At 39.6% G+C, this 22,932-nt stretch overlaps 1 protein-coding gene across 1 annotated transcript; it reads right to left on the bottom strand.

Annotated features, from left to right (window-relative positions):
* Positions 1-412: 412 nt before the first annotated feature.
* LOC126401384 (matrilin-2-like) lies at positions 413-22,926 on the bottom strand. Its single transcript, XM_050062607.1, has 14 exons — positions 22,834-22,926; positions 21,865-22,295; positions 20,712-20,876; positions 18,390-19,100; positions 15,803-15,922; positions 8,066-8,185; positions 7,741-7,860; positions 6,403-6,522; positions 6,174-6,293; positions 5,690-5,809; positions 5,170-5,295; positions 4,637-4,756; positions 1,881-1,980; positions 413-1,611 (listed from the first exon to the last, which is right to left on the bottom strand). The coding sequence occupies exons 1-14, from the start codon at positions 22,887-22,889 to the stop codon at positions 1,557-1,559; spliced, it is 2,484 nt and encodes an 827-aa protein (XP_049918564.1). The 5' UTR covers positions 22,890-22,926; the 3' UTR covers positions 413-1,556.
* Positions 22,927-22,932: the final 6 nt, after the last annotated feature.

The raw sequence follows: 22,932 nt of genomic DNA, 5'->3' as shown, positions 1-22,932 counted from the left end.
ATTGAGCCGTTCATACGTTTTCCAGTTTTTTTAGTATAAGCAAAGACGGAGGATAAACCAGTATCTTTGGTATAAGTTAACACTACTTTATTTCACATTGCAGAGTTTTCTTGGACTTACTTAAGCCGACTTTAAAACAGTAATAGGCCCACTACATAACTGGCCATCACTAGAAAAGCATAATAAACAAGGAATGTAATAAGAAGTCATTTAAATAGCCTACAATTTATTTAATGACGTTGTCCAATGCATTAAAAAAAGTTATTCCAGCGAGTTATCACAGTCACTGAAGATGCCTCGATTTGTTCTGAGAGCCAAATCATAATTTTATTAATTTATTTATTAAATTAATAAAGTGGCTTGGTAAGTAGCCTATAAGCATACAAAAAACACAAAACATGAGATTTACAGGATCCATACTTTCAGAACATTTATTTTTCACGTGCAAATATACACCCAATAGAAAATATACAGACAAGGTCTTTTCGGTCACAAAAGCACCATAGTATGCACAAAACTGTCAGTTTTACACAAAGACACCATAATTACTCTATACTTATACTTAGTTTTGCACAATATGACAAAGTAGAAAATACAGTCCTTGTGTAGCTATTATATGAAGAAAATACCATGCAGGGAAACACTGTTTTAACTGGATGAACAAACTGGGTGGATCTTGACTTAAAATCTCTCAATTTTCAGAAGTTATTGCATTGAAAATGGTGTTTAATTCTTAGGGCTCCTACCAGAGACTTTAGTCCAAGACTCACCAAGTTAGCAAAGTACTATTGAACTCCCTGAACTGTTTTCCCTCTCCCCCTAAAACAACTGTTCCTGTTTCTTACAAACAAAACAATATTTACGATTGATTTTGCGCAATATAATTGTTATATAAGAATATTTCAGGTATCAAAGAAAAGGATTATAGTAGTCTAATTTACTGTGATGTAACACTGCCTTGGGTTAATTGGATCAGGCTTTATTTTGGTATTTTCTCTGCATAATAATGCTGCAATCAGAGGGGTAACAACAAAGCTCTTGTTGTATCAGAGATTAGTTGTTGTGTTATGGTTATGTATGGAGGCTTTGTGTTCTACCAACAACACAAGAACACTGACCAAGAATGCTCTCAGAGCACTGAATACACAACAAGGATGTGGTACAACATTTTATCCACCAAAGACATTCATTATGAAAGTAAACTTTTAGCATGTTTAACATTGTTTCTTTTTTAGTTCTCACTTCTCTCGATTGTATAATTTCCCTAATTGTCTTGAGTCTCAACTCAATGGCTTACACTGCCAGGAGGAAATGTAGATTTTCTTACAAATATACAGGTATATGTAAACATTTAGAAGTAATAACAGACAGTGTTGTGAATGCAAAATGCAGGTTTATAATATAAAACAGTAATGCTACCAGTATACTGCATGAGAAATACCATGCAGACCTCTACCAAATCTTAGACATTTTTATTGAAAATGTCTTCCGCTGGATAGAAGAATTGAATACATTTCTAGTCCTGAACATGTCTTCTGACATCTTCATCTCTGTCCTTAATACTGCTGTTGGCCATCAATCATGTTCACTTTGTCTGAAAGCTCTTCAAGTGAACAGGGCAGTCAAGGAAATACACTTTTAAAAGTGTATTTGTAATGTTTACCATCATCACACTTTACATTTCTAAAAATGCACCACTACAAATCAACAGACTCAAACTCAAAATACAACAAAATGATTGAGCTTGTGCAAATGTCCAACATTTCCACAGGCACAAAATGCAAAGCAAACATGTCTTTTACATATTAATCACCATTTGAAAATCGTATATCAAATTCAAACTGTGGATCCTTCAAAACCTTCCAAGCAAAAGGATATGTTTTCTGCTCAGCTCCTGAATGGTTGACTGTACTTTTTTCTGGAACACAATCTGAGCTTCACACATGCAGGCATCTTGAGTTATTTCACTTCTCATCTCCTCTGAAAGAACGAGACAAAAATATGGAGAAGGTCAAAGCATGTGTGTGCGGGTGTCCCATGGTGTTTAGTACAGCCTCTTCCTAACACTCCATTTGCTGCTTAGGAGAAAAAAAGCGACACATCCCCCAAAAGGCCAATGTCAGTGTTCAATAGGAGAACATTTTGGAGCTGATAAAATCAGAAAAAAGTCAGGTGTTGTTTTAAATTGAAACAAAAGCATAACTACATATTGTTTAAACAATATAGCACAGATCAGATATAGTAGGATTTTTCTTTTGTGAGTGAGATTAGGAAATATGTAAAATCAATCACTCCAACTAGTTAATCACAACAGAGGAGTGCTCAGTTACAGTGGTCAAGCGTGGATGGTGTTAAAGAGGACACATGTTAATTGTTTGAGCAATACACTCACATATACATACAAGACCAATTCACTGAAAAAGACACAATCACAACAGAAAACAGGCAAATCAATTGAAACCAATTTCTTGGTTGGTCCTTGACTTGGACCAAGGTTTATGGTGGGCTCCCACCACAACTTCCTTTGCAGTCTCTCATTCATTAAACCAGCAGCACAGCACACTTGTGTGTATGTTCTGTAAACTGTGCTGTTAATGACGGGATCAGAAGATGTATTGCTTGTTGTTGGACAGCAGCTTTGTTTGCAGTCAACTGCAGACTTCTCCATAGCTAAAAAATGCAAAAGGAAACAAATGAAAGGGATGATAACTATTAGAATCAAAGTTTATACATTGTATTCCTAACTCTACAGACATAGGCAAGCCTCCTAGCAGTGTCATAGGCTTGACCAAGTTAACAACATGCAGCAGTGCACTGAAACTTTATTAAATGTCTAGTTATCAATACAGTGTGCATCCACAAATTGTAAGCAATTAGTAGGTTGTTTGACAGGGTAACAGACCTTTAGTTATAGAAATGGGGGTCCTTTTATCTTGCATAGCCAGACCTATCTCCTACTGTTCCAGCAGTGGAGAAAGGTCTAGCTAAACCCAGCATAATTCTGCACTAAGGGAATAAACGCATTGGGTTGTTTGTATGACTGTGAACCAATCATAATGATCATGGGCAGTACTAAGCCCAGGTTGTTTCATGCACAGTGCCAAAACAAAGTGTGGTGATAGGTCTGGCTTTATGGGATTTTGAAAACTGTAGCACAGGAAGTAAAAGGTAGGCATCCAGTGACAGGGTGTATACCTGTCTACATCCTGTGAGACAAACTAGGGATCCTAACGTCATTCTATTTCATATAAGCTACACCCCTAAGGTGAATTTGTGGTTCTCCATTGAGATGTTTCCTTCATATGGAAGCGTGGTTGCCACAGAAAAGGTCTGGCTGTAGCCATTGTGCACCTCCTCAAAATGTGAAATGTATTGATATGAGGCTTTACAACCACGAGATTGTCTACTTCGGCTACTTTGTGTTTCTTCTTTCCAAGTTCTCTTAAGTTTTTGGTTCTTGGAGATTTTTTTTTTCGATAGGAAGTTGATTTTGGAACAACTATGACTCTTATAGACTTCAATGGCAAACCCTAAGCTAGTCAGGTATTGAGTCAACTGAGCAGTGTAAATCATGGCACACTTTTGGGACCTAGCTTTCACAATAAGGTTTTCTAGGAAGAAGAAGGTATACATTCTATGTTGCTACAATATTGACAGGCTTTAAAGGAAGGAGGAGTTTTGCAAATTCTCTACTTGTGGGCTGTACAGCTAGTGGTGAAGCCTTATCACCACTTAAGGTCTGTGGCAAGATCTTGGGCAAGGTAGTTTAGTTAACTGACCTGCTAAGATACAAGCTCAATTCCTTGTGCCTAGTATTGCCTTTCGAGCTAGAATACCAATAGAGCACATTGCATTGTCCAGATTGACTTTTTCAGCATGAAAGAAGTACAACAATTGCTATAACATCCTACACTTTAGATTGACCTTGACTGCCTTGGCAGAGAGTGAGCTACCATGAGACCAGGGTAAGAATGGTACCGCTGAATAAATTCAGCACACAGAGATGACATTGTGCTTGACTGGTATTTTCCCCTCTTTGTCTACATCTGTGTGTTCATATACAAAACAAAAGTAGATATATAGTGAAGTCACAGTGTCCTTGTTTACAGTCAGGCCAGCTTCCACAAAAGACTGGGCAAATTTCTTTGCTACTTTGTATGGGGAAATGGTCAAGCCTATATGACACAGAGGACATCTATACTGGATTGTGTATTACTAGGAAGGCTAAACAGATAGCAATTGGAAAACAGTTTACTCTCACCTGACCATCTCACCTTTAGTCGTCTTGCATAGTTTCAACCCATCTTTGATAAAGCCTCTTCAAGTTTTATAGACAAAGAGTATTCGAGCAGCCCCCGGGCAGCTATTGAAACTTGGTTGCTTGCAGTTCCTTTGAGGACTCCAAACCATGTCCACATATTCCACAACTTTTGGTAAGTTAGTGCTAGTCTGGCACACTTTCTTGGTCAGGCCGAGCTTAACACAAGCTGTACAAGACAGCTCACATGCAATAATATAAGAGGGTAGGGTGACAAATTACTGAGGCTAGAAATGATTCAAAATATGGAAAATGTCTTGAAAGGTTTCAGTACAAAAACGTCATTATCTATGTTGAGAAAAAAATCCAGATCCTTACGTGAACATGTTTTCTGGTCTGCATTCAAAAGGTATCCCACTCGACACTTGCAGTTGTATGAGTCAGCGTTGTTGATACATATATGCTGGCAGTCATGTCCCTGAGCACATGCATTTGAACCTGGAGAGAAAAATCCCACATCTAACTGACTTGCACTGAGTAATTACAGGTCAATGAGCTCTTGGTTATCATTACCTTAATATTCATGAAATTCCTTGACAAAACACTATATGTTTCTAGCACAATACAAGTGTTAACAGCTCTTGTTGCAGAATTCAAACTATCTTTTTTTTCAAAGATTATTTTTTTGGGCTTTTTTGCCTTTAATGTATAGGACAGAGTGAAATGGGGTGAGAGAGAGAGCGGGGGGTGACATGCAGTAAATGGTTGCAAGCCGAACCTGCGACCACTGCGTCAAGGCATCGCCTCTGTACATGGGGCGCCAGCACTATCCACTACGCTACCGACGCCCCAGAATTCAAACTATCTTGAAGTACTGTAGCAATGTCTATTGAAAGGACGAAGTTTCTTACGTGAGCATGTTTTCTGATCCATGTTCAACACGTATCCCACTCGACACTTGCAGATGTAAGAGTTCCCATTGTTGACACAAATGTGCTGGCAGTCATTTCCTTGGGCACATGCATCTGAATCTGAGCCTGAAAAGAAAAGCTCACACCTCAGTGACTTACTCTTATGACATCAAAGACAATCACTTAGCTTTTTGCAGAACCTTTAGTCACAGTTCCCTTTAAATGAAGCAGACGCCTCAGCCATGTGACCAATACATTTCAACATTCCCAGTCTCTATATCCCCTGCTTATTCACAATGACCTTGAAAAATGGAAAACAATATTCTCAAGGATCTTCAACGACAATATTCTCAAGAGTTGATATGAGGTGTGTCCACAAGACCAACTACCCCAACAGCTTCTATTCTCCAGTTGAGCTGTTGTGCTCTGATTTGATCCAAATGTGCTGCTTTTTTGAACATCTAAGATGCTGGATCACACCACAAAGTCATATAATTATTGAAACAAATTAAGTGCTTACGTGAGCATGTTTTCTGGTCGGCATTCAAAACATATCCAACACGACACTTGCAGATAAACGAGTCATCACTGTTGACACAAATGTGTTGGCAATCGTGTCCCTGAGCACATGTAGCCGATCCTGAAAAGACACACTTCCACATCTGACTTAACTTAACACCATCAGTCAAGAAGCTCTTGACTTGAGAAACCCTCTGACTGGCCAAATTTCCTGTTAACGGTTCTTGAAATCTGCTGTCGTGTACTTTCTAAACTTGTTCACAATGAGCTAAATGCCATATCAAAACCGTAACCTAGCTCACAAGGAGTGATATGAACTGCATCTGGCAAAGTACAAAGTGTTACAAGTGACAATCAGCAATTAGCCAGTCCCCCCCCCCCCCCTTTTTTTCCACTGCAGAAAATAACATAATAAAATTTTTGGGAAATCTATTACACTTTATCAAAGAAGGAATTATATCTTTTAGAAAGGTTCAGGTCCTTACGTGAGCATGTTTTCTGGTCTGCATTCAACACATATCCCATTCGACACTTGCAGACAAACGAGTCATCAGTGCTGACACAAATATGTTGGCAGTCATGTCCCTGGGAACAAGTATCTGAACCTGAAATGAAACATCTGATGGGCTCAATTTATATCAGTCAACAAGCTTTCAGTAAGTAACTGAACCAATAGTTCCATCAGCTCTAAAAGAAAAATGTTCAGGTTCTTACGTGAACATGTTTTCTTGTCTGGATTCAAAATATATCCCACTCGACATTTGCAGATGTACGAATCATCACTATTTATACAAATGTGCTGGCAATCATGTCCATGGGCACATGGATCAGAACCTGAAAAGAGACATGTCAGCATGCGACATGACATCTCATGACATCATTTAAAAAGGGCTTGGACTGTTGGAGTCTCTGCCTGGCCATTGTATTAATTAATGCTATATTCTGTCTCCAAAGTGCCTGACATACAAATACCCTGGCAGTCATGTTCCTGGACATGGGTATCCAATTTTAAAAAAAAGACACTCCACAGGTAACTGACATGAAATCTAATTGTGAGCACTTGTGGAGCTTTTATTGAGCTGCTAATTCCTTAACAATTTATCTAAATGATAGCCACATACACCAAACCTCTAAGCGAATCACCCTCAGGGTCTGGTAATGGGCCTCTATCACACAAGTTATGTTAGTCAAGTCTTGATGCATTGTGTCCACCAGTAATGCATTACAGTAAAATTATTGCTTTTCCCAGTGACGAGTAGTGTAACGAATTTGTAATAAAATTTCAGTAAAAATTTTACTCCTAAAACAAATAACTAATTAAAACCTTACTTTTGTTGTCAACCCACTAACATTACTAATTTGGAACTCAACAACCAATCAGTCCCTGGATTCATTTTCATAATCGTCATGAATGCATCTCACAAAGCAGCAAGTTAGCTTGGAATATATTTTGTCGGGAGGGAAGATGACATTGTTCTTTAGGTAGTTGTGCTAAGACTCTTTCCACTGCAAAAAACACATCAAACCTCCAGTCTGAAACATCTACTTCTACAATACAACAACATGAAGCTCCAGGAAGTACACCTCACCAAAGGTGAACCCTCTGTGGCCACTGAGCTTGGCTTTAGTGTACGACTGGCTAAACAACCAAAACTGGATTTTAATTGCGGACAGCCACAGACTACAAGTGACAAAAAACTAATAAAGCTTTTGGCTGGATATGTGGTGGATAAAATGGTCCTATCTCTCCATCTGTCAGACAGTTCCTTGGGAAAAAAGCTACTGGTAACAAGAAACAGGAGACCTCCAGGTAAAAAAAACCTTTACATGCTATCTAGCCTTAGCCGCGTTTACCAGAGATTACCCTAACATAATCTGAAAATCAGTGGTTATTTCTGGCTAACACCAATCCCAAACAGATTTTTTAAAATTCCCCAGACAAGGGCTTCTGTAGTATTTAATCATACACCTAAAAGAATGGATTTTGAAGGAAACTTAGACACAGCACCACAACATGCACATCAAATGTATAGGTAAAATTCAAGGTCTTACGTGAGCATGTTTTCTGGTCTGCATTCAACGCATATCCCTCATGACACACGCAAACTTGAGAATCACCATTTTTGACACAAATATGTTGGCAGCCGTGTCCCTGGGTACATGTATCGGAACCTGGAAAGAGACACTTCCACAGCTAACATCCATAGCAAACTTCCTTAGAGATTTTTCAAAAATTACAGGGCCATAGCCAAATGCTTTATTCTTCTTTCTGCATTTAATCTAGTATATACAATAATAACGATGAAGATTATAGTCAGCCACAAACACTGCACTACGACACACACATCAAGTCAAATGATTAAGTTCAAGTTCTTACGTGAGCATGTTTTCTGGTCTGCATTCAAAATATATCCCATTCGACATATGCAGGTGTATGAGTCATCATTGCTGACACAGATATGTTGGCAGTCATTTCCCTGGGTGCATGAATCTGAACCTGAAAAGAAACACTCACACTTGTAACTGACTGATTTGAGTTATAGCCATTAGGGAGCATGTCATGACCATGTGCTCCACACCTGTAGGTACATCACCAACCTACAAGAACTCCAAACACCAAACTTAAAGTATTTTTATGCTCAAGAGAATGCGTTCTCTGACACACATTCAAGTACAAAACAGGCTTAAAGGGAAAACCACTGCAAGGTGACATGCATATAAAATATATGTAAATTCAGGTTCTCATGTGAGCATGTTATTTGGTCTGCATTCAACACATATCCCTCACGACACGGTATGATATGAATCACCATTTTCGATACAAATATGTTGGCAGTCATGTCCCTGGTCACATGTATCCAAACCTGAGAAAAAATACTTCCACAGCTACAATTAGGCCATCAGGATAGGCCAGTATTAATTTGAAAAAATACAAAGGCCTGGCAAATGCTTAAAGCGTTGTTCTGCCTTTAGCCAAGCACAGACCTCTTGTAAGAAAAATGTAATAAGCCAGTGATGCTGCACTAAGACTTGCATATTATAAGGTCCAAGTTCTTACGTGAACATGTTTTTTGGTCTGCATTTAACTTATATCCCACTCGACACTTGCAGATGTACGAGTCATCATTGTTTTCACAAATGTGCTGGCAATTATGTCCATGGGCACATGGATCAGAATCTGAAATGAGACACATCCACATGTAACTGACATGTAATGACATCAGTCAAGGAGAGCCTGGACTGTTGGAGCCCTTGTCTGGCTATTGTTCCTTTTACTGTTTATGTTAACTGTGGTGACATGCTCTTTTTTCTGTAGCAGTCAGTCACGGAGCTATTCAGAGTCCGACCACTGACTCTAAAAGTGCTAAGAGCAATCTGCAATATTAGTCACAAGAGGCACGAAGAAAATCTGTCTGTACAGTACCTCAATTACCTCACAATTACAGTATGTTTTAATTCAGAAAAATCACAAGTCCAATTTGAATGTGCCATAGGAAGACCTGGTAGTTTCTTTGTTTAATCAAGCACTAAAGTAATGCTTGTCATAAACCAGTGGAACTGGTCTAAGGCATGCATATTAAATCTTGCAAGACATATTTTGGTGCAACCTGGTATCACCATCAGGGCGTCAAAAACCGTTGCTTGGTCAGTGGCCCTCGGCGTCAGATATGGACACTCAATGCACCGTTTAGCATCTGAGATGCACCGGGCTTTCAACCAACTCCAATGTTAACCCATCCACATCATTATTAGATGTTCAGAGCAACAGACGTAGTATAAAAAGTGAGAAATTACGCTAAGGGCGGATGGGATTGGAGGTGGAGGAGTCCAGTAAGCACATGACTTTGAAGCCGGTGTTTATGTCCGATGTAAAATAAAAAGTCAACGTTGAGTTAATTTAGTTGTTAGTCACTTGTTTGTTACGTGAGTCTCATGTGACTAAGGATCTTTCCCTAACTGTGACTAAGAAGTTTTGTTGCCCAGTACTAACTACTGATCCCCTGTGTCATGATAAACTGCAAAAGACTGCCCCCTCCCCTGTACTTGCCCAAGCACCAAAATATGACAAGTACGGATGACATCACATTGTCTAGTTTGTCTTGACAAACTAGACAAAGGTGCTTACATGAGCGCATTTTCTGATCAGCATTCAATACATATCCCAAAGGTCACTTGCAAATGTACAAATCATTAGCACTCACAACTATGTTGGCAGTCATGTCTCTGGGCACATGTAGCTGAACCTGAAAACTGACACTCCCTCATGTAACTCCTTGAAACGAGCTGTATCAGTCAAGCACATCAAAGCTGAGACTAATGAACCATCAGTTCTTTTAAAATGCAGGCAGTGCGATTTGCTCAAACCCTCTGTGCATCAGTCCCAGTCTCCTAATTGTATGCTTTTTCTTTTTTTTTTTTCTTTTTAAAGATATTTTTGGGGGCATTTTAGCCTTTAATTGACAGGACAGATGAGTGTGAAAGGGGGAGAGAGAGAGGGGGAGTGACATGCAGCAAAGGGCCACGGGCTGGACTCGAACCCGGGCCGCTGCGGCAACAGCCCTGCACATGGGGCGCCTGCTCTACCCACTAAGCCACCAGCGCCTCAATTGTATGCTTTTTCAAGTAATAAATAGATATACTGCTGCACACTCAGAACAGTCCAAAGTAAAGTGCCTAGGCAGCTCTCGCTGCTTCATCAGGAAGCATAAGTGGTTTTGGGGGAAATCTATGCCAAGAAACAAATATAAAGTCTATACCTGAAAAGTCCAGATCCTTACGTGAGCATGTTTTCTTGTCTGCATTCAACACATATCCCGTTCGACAATTGCAGATGTACGAATCATCAGTGCTGACACAAATATGCTGGCAGTCATGCCCCTGAGAACATGTAGCCGAACCTGAAAACAGACACTCCCTCATGTAACACACTCAATTAAATTACAGTCAAGCGCATCATAAATGACAATTTAATGAGCAATCAAATCCTTTAAAATGTATAGCCATTTGTTCAAACTCTCTGTGCACCAATTCCAGTCTCCTGATTCTATGCTTTTTTAAATCAATTCAGTGTAAACTGCTGCACACTCAGAACAGTCCAAAGTGAGGAGCCTTAGCAGCTCTTGCTGGTTCATCAAGAAACATAAGTCTATTTGTGGGAAATCTGTGCCAAGAAACAAAGAAAATCTACCTGAAAAGTCCAGGTTCTTAAGTGAGCAGGTTTTTTGGTCTGCATTCAAAACATATCCCATTCGACAACTGCAGATGTACGAATCATCGGTGCTGACACAAATATGCTGGCAGTCATGTCCCTGAGAACATGAATCCAAACCTGAAAAGAAAAAAACTTCCACATCTGGCACAAAGCCCTTATGGTAGAGTCTTTGATAGGCATATTTTTACAGTTCATATAAACTAAAGCATTTCCTGTCAAGCTAAGAGATGCCCATCGTACAAACTGCCTCACCAGCTCTTGCTATACTGTGGAGAATACAAAGAAACTGGCAGTCATGCAAAACACAGGAAACAATCGATGAAAATTTTGGTTCTTACTTGTGCATGTTTTCTGGTCTGCATTCAACACATATCCATCATGACACATGCAACGGTGTGAATCATCATTTTTTACACAAATATGTTGGCAGTCGTGTCCTTGGGCACATGTATCCGAACCTGGAAAGAAACACCTCCACAACTTACCAACTTAGTCTAAATACATTCAGCAAATAAATCTTGGCTGAGATGCTAATTAACCATCATTTCTTTCAAAATGGATTAGTCATGGACATTTGCTTGACTTGATTTGCTTTTTCAAATCAGTCCAATATAAACTGCTGCACACTCAGAACAGTCCAAAGTAAAGTGCCTTAGCAGCTCTTGCTGCTTCATCAAGTAACATAAGTAGATTTGTGGGAAATCTGTGCCAAGACACAAAGAAAGTCTACCTGAAAAGTCCAGGTCCTTACGTAAGCATGTTTTCTGATCTGCATTCAACACATAACCCATTCGACATTTGCAGATGTACGAATCATCAGTGCTGACACAAATATGTTGGCAGTCATGTCCTTCGGCACATGTATCCAAACCTGGGAAGAAACACTTCCACAACTTACCAACTTAGTCTAAAGACATACAGCAAAGACATTATAGCTGAGATGTTAATTAACTATCAATTCTTTCAAAATAGACTAGTCATGGACATTTGCTTGACCTTTGTGCATCAATCCCAGTTTTCTAAGTCAATGCTTTTTCAGCCCAATATAAACTACTGCACACTCAGAACCGTCCAAAGTAAAGTGCCTTAGCAGCTCTTGCTGCTTCGTCGGGTCCATGTCATTGGTTCGACAGCCCATTGGTTCGACATCCCATTAGTCCGACTGTCTGCGGTGCTGAACGGCACGCGGCGGGCGTATGGTGCGCCGCGACCGGCTTGAGGCGGAGCAGGCTCACGGCTTATGTGTTTGTCACTTTCTTTTTCATTTTAACCCACACCATGATCTTTTCCTGACCCTAACCAAGTGGTTTTTGTGCCTAAATCTAACCAGATCTTAACCACAGGGCATCATGATGATTTCGGAACGGACTTCGGAACAATGAGTTTAATATGGTCGGAACAATGGGATGTCGAACCAATGGGCTGTCGAACTAATGGGCAGTTCCCGCTTTGTCAAGTAACAAAGGTAGATTTGTGGGAAATCTGAGCCAAGAAACAAAATTAAGTCTACCTGAAAAGTCCAGGTTCTTACGTGAGCATGTTTTCTGATCTGCGTTCAACACATATCCCATTCGACATTTGCAGATGTACGAATCATCAGTGCTGACACAAATATGCTGGCAGTCATGTCCTTCGGCACATGTATCCGAACCTGGGAAGAAACACTTCCACAACTTACCAACTTAGTCTAAAGACATATAGCAAAGACATTACGGCTGAGACGTTAATTAACTATCAATTCTTTCAAAATGGATTAGTCATGGACATTTGCTTGACCTTTGTGCATCAATCCCAGTTTTCTAAGTCAATGCTTTTTCAGCCCAATATAAACTACTGCACACTCAGAACAGTCCAAAGTAAAGTGCCTTAGCAGCTCTTGCTGCTTCGTCAAGTAACAAAGGTAGATTTGTGGGAAATCTGAGCCAAGAAACAAAATTAAGTCTACCTGAAAAGTCAGTTCGTATATTGCAGATATACGAATCATCAGTGCTGACACAAATATGTTGGCAGTCATGTCCCTGGGAACATGAATCCAAGCCTGAAAAGAAAAACAAACTCCTATATCTGACGTGAAGCCTTTTTTGTGGAACTTTGCAAACAAAACTGTAGAGATTCTTCAGAGCTTCAACCAATGGGCTCTACTTTTACTCAAGTACCAACAATAATTAACTTTCGGGAAAACCTTAAACACTGTGCTAAGAAGTGGACATGAAATCTCCACGCATTCTTACGTGAGCATGTTTTCTTGTCTGCATTCAACACATATCCCTCGTGGCACACACATATGTTAGAATTGCCATTTTTGACACAAATATGCTGGCAGTTGTGTCCCTGGTCACATGTATCCAAATCTGAAAAGAAACATTTCTACATGTAACTGATTGTAGCTGAGCATAACAACCATTTGTTGTGCACTACTCAAGGAAACCACACAGCAATAGTCACAAATGCTGATCTGTTTGTGACCCTGTAGAAATTCAAGCTGAACTAATTAATCGATTCCCACTTTTAAGAACAACCCAAACCCAAGAAGTTACCACCTAAATTGAAGCAGAAGCCAGTGTGGAAGTGCCTTAAGGTGCAGCTCCCTTGATGGCCCCCAATGGTGGCTCCAAGAACAATTCAACAATATCAAAGGACTAGGAAAACCACAACCTTCCTGTTGTGACACAAAATGACCGCACCAACCTACATGTCAATGTATTTCTACAGCTTTTGTTTCGTCAAGTAACAAAACAAGACTTGTGGGAAATCTGTGCAAGGAAACAAGCATAAAGTCTACCTGAAATTTCCAGGTCCTTACGTGAGCATGTTTTCTGGTCTGCATTCAAAACATATCCCATACGACATTTGCAGATGTACGAATCATCAGTGCTGACACAAATATGTTGGCAATCGTGTCCCTGGGAACATGTGTCCGAACCTGGAAAGATAAAACTGCCACATCTGACATGAAGCCCTTATTGTGGAACTCATTGCAGAGCCTTTGATTGGCAATAATTATTTTTATAGTTTAGATAAACTAAAGCCTATCCTGTTCAGTCAAGCTAAGTAATGCCCACAACTGCCTCGCTAGCTCTTGCTAAGTACAACAGAATACTTTTTGGTCATGCAAAACACAGGAACTGGTCAAACAACAACAAATCTAAAAAAAAATATTGTGGTTCTTACGTGAGCATGTTTTCTGGTCTGCATTCAACACATATCCCATTCGACACTTGCAGACAAACAAGTCATCAGTGCTGACACAAATATGTTGGCAGTTATGTCCCTGGGAACAAGTATCTGAACCTGAAAAGAAACATCTGATGGGCTCAATTTACATCAATCAAAAAGCCCTTACTATGTGCTTGAACCTATGATGGGTCATTATAGTCAAGCACTTCATTGATGGACTCTGAAGCCAACTTCCATCAAGTCTAAAAAATATCCGGGTTCTTACGTGAACATGTTTTCTTGTCTGGATTCAAAATATAGCCAACTCGACATCTGCAGATGTACGAATCATCGCTATTTATACAAATGTGCTGGCAATCATGTCCATGGGCACATGGATCAGAACCTGAAAAGAGACATGTCCACATGTGATATGACATCTAATGACATAATACAAGCAGGACTTGGACTGTTGGAGCCTCTGTCTGGCCATTGTTCAATTGATTCCACTCTCTGTCTCCCAAGAGTCTGACTCATTCAGACTAACACAAATATCCTGGACACAGGTTTCCAATTTGAAAAGAGATGCCCCACAGGTAACTGACATCTAATTACATCTGTCAAGGGGCTCTTGTGGAGCCTTTAATGGGCCACCAATTCCTTTACAGTTTATTTAAGCCATGCATTTAAACCATACCTCTAAGTGTATCAGCTCCAGTGTCCCAACTTAATGGTTATTTTCAGGTCACTATTGACCAAACTATTACAATTACCTACAAGAGCTGATATGTATAGTGACATTTTGGGCTTGTACTGGCAAACACTAATACCACAGAAAGGCCATTGTCTTCATTGCCCTTGACATTTGCAGGTATAGCAGTCATCATTGCTGGCACAGATAAAGTATGTTGGCAGTCATGTCCTTTGGAATAAGCCCTGAGTGAATTCTATTTCATACACGTGCATATCACCCTTCGTTTGACTGCTCAACTTTGCAGATCTATGATGAGCTAATGGGGGTTGTTTCTATAAAGCCAGTGCCCTCCATAAGACCCTAATTAAGTCTTTATTGACCACTCTGTGTGTCAGAACAGATGGCTGTGAAATTGAAGTTTAGTTGTTGACTTTTCAGGATATGTGCTTTACACAATTGCATACAGCTTAATTTGGATTTTAGGGCTCTAAATTACATAACTGTAATTCGAGGTTCAAAACACCCAAGTGCAATTGTCGTGGCTGACCTACTGAACACTACTATTCACTCAAGCCTGTGACTTGGATAGAGGATCTGTTTGTCCTTTTTGTAGAGCCACTAAGTGGCCATTACTACTTTTACAATTTGTGCCTCTCATCGGTCCAGGCCTTCTTCATGTTCTGCTCACTTAATTTGTGCTAAATAGTGTCTGTCCTAATCTATCTGGGGCAACCCAAAACATTGGTAACAAGAGATGGTATGCAGTGTGCCCACAGCACAACGTGCCTAACTAAGTGATGTCCAAAAGGAGCATTAAAGCTTATGTATTTCAATCCAAGGTTCCAAATATTCTAAGTTAGACATTTCTACTTAGAATACATAAAAGGTTTTTCCCATCCAATCCCAAATTGATGTTCAAAATATAACTTTTAGCCATGATCAACCTTTTTCAGCTGTAGTTTTAAGACCGTGAATCATGCAAAAACACAACAACATACTTGTGACACTGAGACATTGGACAAAAACATTAAGACAAAGATAAAGATTCTTACGTGAGCATGTTTTCTTGTCCGGATTCAAGACATAGCCATTGCGACACTTGCAGTTGTATGAGTTGCCACTGTTGACACAAATGTGCTGGCAATTATGTCCCTGAGCACATGCATCCAAACCTGAAAAGAAGCACTCCATTGTCTGATTGGCTTACGCCTAGGAAAATCATTCATTTTGTATTATATTTCTGTGTTAGTAAATTCTAAGTATGTGTTGGTTAGTTGTGCAATTGTGTTATTCTATGTAGCCACATGCAGATTAGTTTGCTTGATCTCTGTGCTTCAACTATAGTATGTTATAGTAAATTCATTATGTTGATTCAAATCCTGTTATTTGGGAAGAAAGGAAAAGATGATTGGCAACTTTCAGATGATGCACTGGCATTTGAATTTAAGACACCTGAATAATTATCCATCTTAATTTTCCGACAGATTATTCCATGCAGTTCAGACCATGCAAACACAAAGTCTAAGGCAACACTCTGTTCTTATCATTGCATGTCTTTGGTAGTGATGTCACTGTTGTGGATGGACAGAAGTTGGTCACAGTGAAACACAGAGGTTGGCTGAAGTCACTCCACAGGTTCAAGCTGTCAATCAAAAACAAGTTTTTGAGTTTGTGTGGCTAGATGTCAGTCATACAATAAGTTCAACACCTGGGCTTGCATGAATGGCATGGATAACCTTGCAGTTATCTTGCTAATTTGGGTGGTAGCAAAGTTTGAAAGAGAAATTAAAATGTGACTTTTTTAAATCCATTTTAAATTGTGGACAGTTATTCAAAAACACTGAGCCAATCTCTCACAATAACCTTTGTGTTACCTTTCAATAATTTTTTTGTATTCCCCCTGATGACCACAGCTGGTGCTGCATGCTTAGCAGTGGGTTGAGCTATAGTTGACGCTGTAGCCGTGGATATGGTTATTTCTAGGGCTATGGTTACAACTGTTTCAATGGTTATTGTCATGGTGTGTCTACAGAGGAGGCATTCTGGCCATGTTTTTCAGTCATCCAACTCAGGTGTGACTGGCAGAACAGATACACCTCCTGTTTTAATAAATCCAGCTGTCTGCACAGTGTTATGGATATGGTTATGGCTGTAGCTGCACTGTAGCTACTCTTTACAGGTCCTAATATATTCACATTAGCAGAGACAGAATTGTAAAGCCAGACTCTCAAAATTTGGACACTGTGCTATTAGTTATGACAAATGTGTTACCAATATACAGTTCAAGAACATGTTCAGACAGCCTTTCTCTATGGATCAGAGGAAATGCACAATGTTTTGTGAGATAACACACCATATTGGGACTGCAAAAGTATTGTGAGGGAACACAAAACTTACAGCAAGATAACACAATTATTGTGAGAGAATGCAGAAAAATGAGCCCATTTTGAAAACCTCCTAGTTCTTATTTTCCAAGTTCTGATATCGCGCAAATGTATCATAGCAATGGGCAGTTGAGCTGGCATTCCTGTAGCCAAAAAGCATTAAGTATTACATTATAAATATTTTGTTTAGCAGAGAATATGTAAACACTTTACATTTTTTTTTGTTTGTTGGACATGTCTCTTTTGTTGATTTTCACTCTATCAATGTTTGTGCTTTGTTTTTAGGAACAGTTTGACATTTTTCTTCTTCTTGCGATCATGTCGTTGCTATGAGGTTGCCCGGCAACTGGCGGAGACACCAGAAAGTCACGCACCCAACCAAGTCTCATATGTAATCCCCTTTGAAACCACAACCTGCTGTTTTTCCAATTGTTCATTTTTAAACAAATTAAATAACTTCAATCACTTCAGAAAGAAAGAGCTAGGCTAATCGTTTCCCCCTGTTATCCCCCTGCTAAGCTAAGCTAACCGGATAATGACATCAGCTTCATATTGAACAGCCGGGTATAAGATAGGTATCAAAGTTCTCATCTAACTTTGCAAGACAACACTTATTTTTAAGCACATTTAAAGATAACGTAACATTTGAAATTAGTTTTTCTTAAAACTCTCTTAATATATAAAAGTTTTCACTCAATTAGATTTTAGCTAACTTTAGCGCAAGCTAATTTAGTTTTTGCCATGAAGGATGAGTGGCCGTTAATGTTCTGGCACAGATTGCAAAAGCCCAAATTGTGGAACTGGGTAGCTTAGCATGCCTTCAGGTAATCGAGCAGGGCACGCGGCATGAAGAGCAAGATGCAATGTAGAATGCAAAAAGCAGCGTGCTCCATGTGAAACGTATAGGCAGCACCATGTTAGGTTTCTACCATTTTAAAGTGTTCAAGGTTGTAGCATTCGATCTGAATTGGCAGATCAACCAATGATCAGAGGTTTGTCCTTTCTTTAAGTTGGTTAGTACATGACTTTGTGTTCATGTTGACTCCATTAACTACACTTATTATCACCATCTGGCAACAGTAAGCGAACAACTTTTTGTGGGAAATCCAAACACAACAAGCAACGGTAAATCCCTCCTTACCTTGCCCTTGTTGTTAAGACTAAAGAAGAGGACCAGTGACTTTAGAATGGAGATTCCCTTTATGGTGCTGCCCATATGATCACAGATGAAATTTAAAGGACGGATCTGACATACCGTTGTTTCCTTTATCGTCATTTTCATTACTTATTCCATTAGGCCTACCGTCTTTTCTGCCCTCTAGGCCTAGTCCATAATCATCAATTCCTCCATCTAATGGAACATCCGCACTCCCATCATCATCATCCTTACCACACAAGGTTTCCCTAAATTTGGAAGTGAGCTTCTCTATGACACCATAGGTCTCCACATAGAAGACATGGTCATCATGTGGTTGGCTGGCCATGAGGCGGAGAGACATCATATCAGCTCTGTCAACTCCCACTGCGTAGATCTCGATCCCAGATGCCCGAGCTGTGGCTGCTACATCCTCTACCTTGTCCTGGGGCCTCCCATCTGTCACTATGATGGCTACTTTGGCAATGTTCTTGGAACTACCTCGGGCCCCTGCCTCTGCTGTGAAGGCTTTCTCCATGGCAGTCTTGATGGCCATGCCCGTCATGGTGCCTGAAGCAAGGGGCTCAACACGGGCCAGTGCCTGCTTCAAGGCAGACTTGGCAAAATACGTCTTGAGGAGAAACTCAATCTGCACTGTGCTGGCATAATTGACAAGGCCGACTCGTGTGGCGTCTGAGCCAATTTCCAAGCTGTCCACCATATCTTGCAGGAACTCTTTGGCCTTTTCAAACTCAGCAGGGCGTACACTGCGGGAGCTGTCTATGATGAAAACCAGGTCGATAGGACGATTCCTGCAGTTAGATCTTGTTGCTGTTAAAAACAGAAAAGGATGTTTTGTTTGGATTATAAGTGTATTTCCAATGTATTTAAAGTAACCCAGTCGGCAGGGAAAATGTTGGCATTGTACATTTCTGCAAAAAGATCATGTTATTGCTTAAAATATCTTGTCTGGGGAGCAAAATCCCTGCTGAAAAAGCAGCAATGTCACTTACAAACAATCACTTTTTGTGGTATTATCCTGACAGGAAATGCAGTGATGTCTCGGTGAAAAAAACAATCGCTTTTCTTGGCCCAGAAAAACAGCGAAGGGTCCCTGAAAAACACCCAGGTTTGTGGGCTGAAAAGCCACTGAAAACAAAGTAATGACTTGCTAAAATAAAACCGGGATTGTTGTTTGTTGGTCTCAAACAGCAGCCTGCAGTGGTCTGCAGTTTGGCAGGCATCTCGTGTATGTGACACACTCCACCTCCCAATGACAATGTCAGCCCATACCCTAAGTCATTATAGAAACATTGATATGATATGTAAAAAATGTACAAATGTAATGTATTTGTGATTTGCAGAAACATACAATGACAACATTTTCTTCTAGTGACTGGGCTGATCGAAGATACAGTACAAGAGCGCTTCCATTTTGTGGTAGTAGAAATCTCGGTCTTCTCTCTGCATCGCTGCACACAAATAGGCTACTGTACACACACTTGCTAAAGCACACAGTGTTTAAAACATAATCTGTCTCTTTGGCTAATTCACTTAGAGATATTTTTAAATTAATTGAGAAAAAAGCTGTATCATTCAAATTACATTTGAGTGCTTCAATTTTAGGAGACCAGAGATAATTACTAGAATACCATGACAGCCAGCATCTCACTTGTAAATACTTTATATTTTCCATCAGGTCATAGGCAAACAAGTGAACAGTCCTTTTGTTATTTGAATGGCCCTTCAAAAGGTATAATAATGTATCACATGGCAGCACACTAATCCACAGTGGTGAAAAAAGTATTCAGATCTTTTACTTGAGTCAAAGCAGCAGTATTTCAAAAATGACTGTTAAATGTTGAATGTTAAAAGTAAAAGTCCTGCATTCAAATCTGTATTTCACAAGTAGAAAACTATCAGCATCAAAAACACACTTACAGTACTAAAAGTAGATGTACTCACTATGCAGGATAGCTCATTTTAGATTCATATTATATTACTGGATTCTAATTATTGATGCATTCATATGTTCATCACTTTAATGTTGCAGCAGGTAAATGTGGAGCTCATTTTAATCACTTTGCTTTAATTACTTTACTGCTGGTTACCTTAACCTATAAAAATATATCATGACTTCTGAGTTGATTTATATTTTGTATTAATAATCCCAATCTGCAAAGTAACTATGGCTGTCAAATAAATGTAGTGGAGTAAAAGTATAATGTAGCATACAATGAAAATACTCAAGTAAAGTACAAGTATCTCATGAAACTATACAGTAACCAAACTTCATTTTCAGCTTAATAAATGACTAACTTTATGAGACAAATATCTTGAGGCCATATGACTCAGTATTTTCCAGAAAAGCCTGTCCACAGCTCCACATCTGTCTTTTGTGAGTTGAATAAGAACATGTTAGTTATGGCTAAAGCTAAGTACCTGCTTCAGCTCTGAAGGATGCAGGAGAGTTGCTCGAGTCTCGTGCAGGCTGCCAGGATGCAAACGGTGCAGCTTTGTCTTGCAGCTGTGAGAGCGGCTGGCTTTTCTTTGGCGGCTGCTGATGGGAGGACTGATAGCGATGAAACCTGGAATTAGTGCCACCAGCTTTTCCAAGGGAGGGGAAAAGACAGAGGGGAGAACATTAGAGCAGTACTTTGGTTTGACTACAGCAAAATGAGATGCAACATGACGGGTGTGCGTAATAATTATTGGCTAAATAACAGCTTTTCAATGTGAATATCACAGAAGGGAAAAGAGTATGCATTACATACTTTTTGGGCTGCTATATTTGCTGTACACTTTTGGGACATTGACATTCTAATTATGACTGTGGAGAATAATAAGGTCATTTTAACACAGTGCCATGTGACTCTCATGTATTAACATTAAATTGGAGTCTCAAACTGCCTCAGTGTTAAACTGTTGCTCTGATGGTATCACCAAAATCCTCAAAGGTTCTAAACATCTGTGATTTTGTGCTTGACTTTCTTAATGAAATCAATCTTTTAATTAATCTTTGCTCAGTTATAACATTAATTAAGTTTAACATTTCATTATCATTTATATTGGTGTGTTTATTGATGAATATTTTATATGTTTGTCAAAATGGCAACAAATCATTAACATTTTTTTGTGTATTACAAAAAGGACAAGAACATTAAGCCATTTCTGGCTACTTGGATAGGAAAACTTGTACTAATTTTGGAAATAGGATAGTAATTGGTTTAACATTTTTAAACCCATATGGCTAGAAGAGCATGTGTTGTTGAACAGCCCTCTGGGTTTTAAAGGGATTGCAAGTTATTTAAACTTAGTCCAGTGACTGGAATGTATTATACATGAGGGGTATACATAGGGCTACATTGTGCACACAAAATCATACAGGTTCCTGGTATTATATATAGTAGAAGCAGAACATTTATCAATTATAACAGGTATAGTCAGTTTCTTTTAAAGTTTTGCTCAAATAATAATAAAAAAAGTTCAAACCATAACAAATGTATGGAAAACATTTGAGAGGGTTATTGCATGCGTGCAAAGCAGGTGGGTGGACATTGATATTGAACATTTCGGACACATAACATCAACCAACCTCTATTGCCAGCAATTCGCCTGTCCTGCACCAGGTTGTTGTTGGCACCCGGTTGGGCACCCTGCTGCTGCTGGTAGCCTCGGGATGTGTCACCACCCAGCTGGACCTCTTGAAAAGTTTCAGCACTTGGTACTTCATCAGAGGTGTGTTCAATAGATTTGATATCCTCAAAGCTCTGGTAAACCCTTGGAGGGACTTGCGAGGATACTCGTGGGATCAAAGGACTAATTGAGTGGATCTGCCGGTTGCGTGACCCAAACTGTGGGAAAGTTCCCAGAGTTCCCGGTGCCAGGATGCCAATGAAACAGAGCAGTCCCCACGTTAATGAGGTCATGTTGCCTGCGCACAGTTGTGTTCCACACGCCTCTGGTCTGGATGCACTTGGGTTCACTTCCACAGCTGACTGTAGCCTATTTATATGATTTCCTCTACTGCCCACAAGGCGTGGGGAATAGGAGGCCCAATCCAGAGACATTTGGGGGAAGTGAGAGAAGGAGTGCACAAGAGAGGGTGGTTACAGAGCAGCAGCAGTTACTGCTACTTCTCTGTAATTCTGCACAAGAATTTAACAAACTTTTCCTTGAGTTCTACATTCTGAAATACATTCACACTCATTTTTATTAGTATATTATATATTATTGTTAAATTAACAAACAATACAATGTGCCTTTTCATATGAGACTGCTACAAGTAGTAATAAAATTAGTTCCACCTCAAACAGAAAACAGACATTAAAATGCAGCTTATATATTATTATGTAAGGGATAATGTATAATGAGCCGGTGAATACTGGGAAAATAACTCCCGACAGGGGAATAGAACCCCGACGCGCAGCGGAGGGGTTTCATTCCCCTGAAGGGAGCTTATTACACGGCTAATTATCAGTTAAATAAATAATGTTGTCTGCCTCTGCGAAGTGCATTAAAACCGACCGGATTCCACAACTTTTGGTGAAAGTTTTGTACTCACCCAGGCTTAGTGGACTGAACCGAGGCATAAAACTCGCGTAAAATGTCATTAAGCATGACTGCCGAGTGTGTATTCAGTTCCGGGTTCTTTTGTTTTTGG

This window comes from Epinephelus moara, chromosome 14 (assembly GCF_006386435.1).
Source record: "Epinephelus moara isolate mb chromosome 14, YSFRI_EMoa_1.0, whole genome shotgun sequence".
Taxonomy (NCBI): domain Eukaryota; kingdom Metazoa; phylum Chordata; class Actinopteri; order Perciformes; family Serranidae; genus Epinephelus; species Epinephelus moara.
The sequence above is the reverse complement of the archived record's forward strand: the minus strand, read 5'-3'. Positions and strand labels throughout refer to the sequence as shown.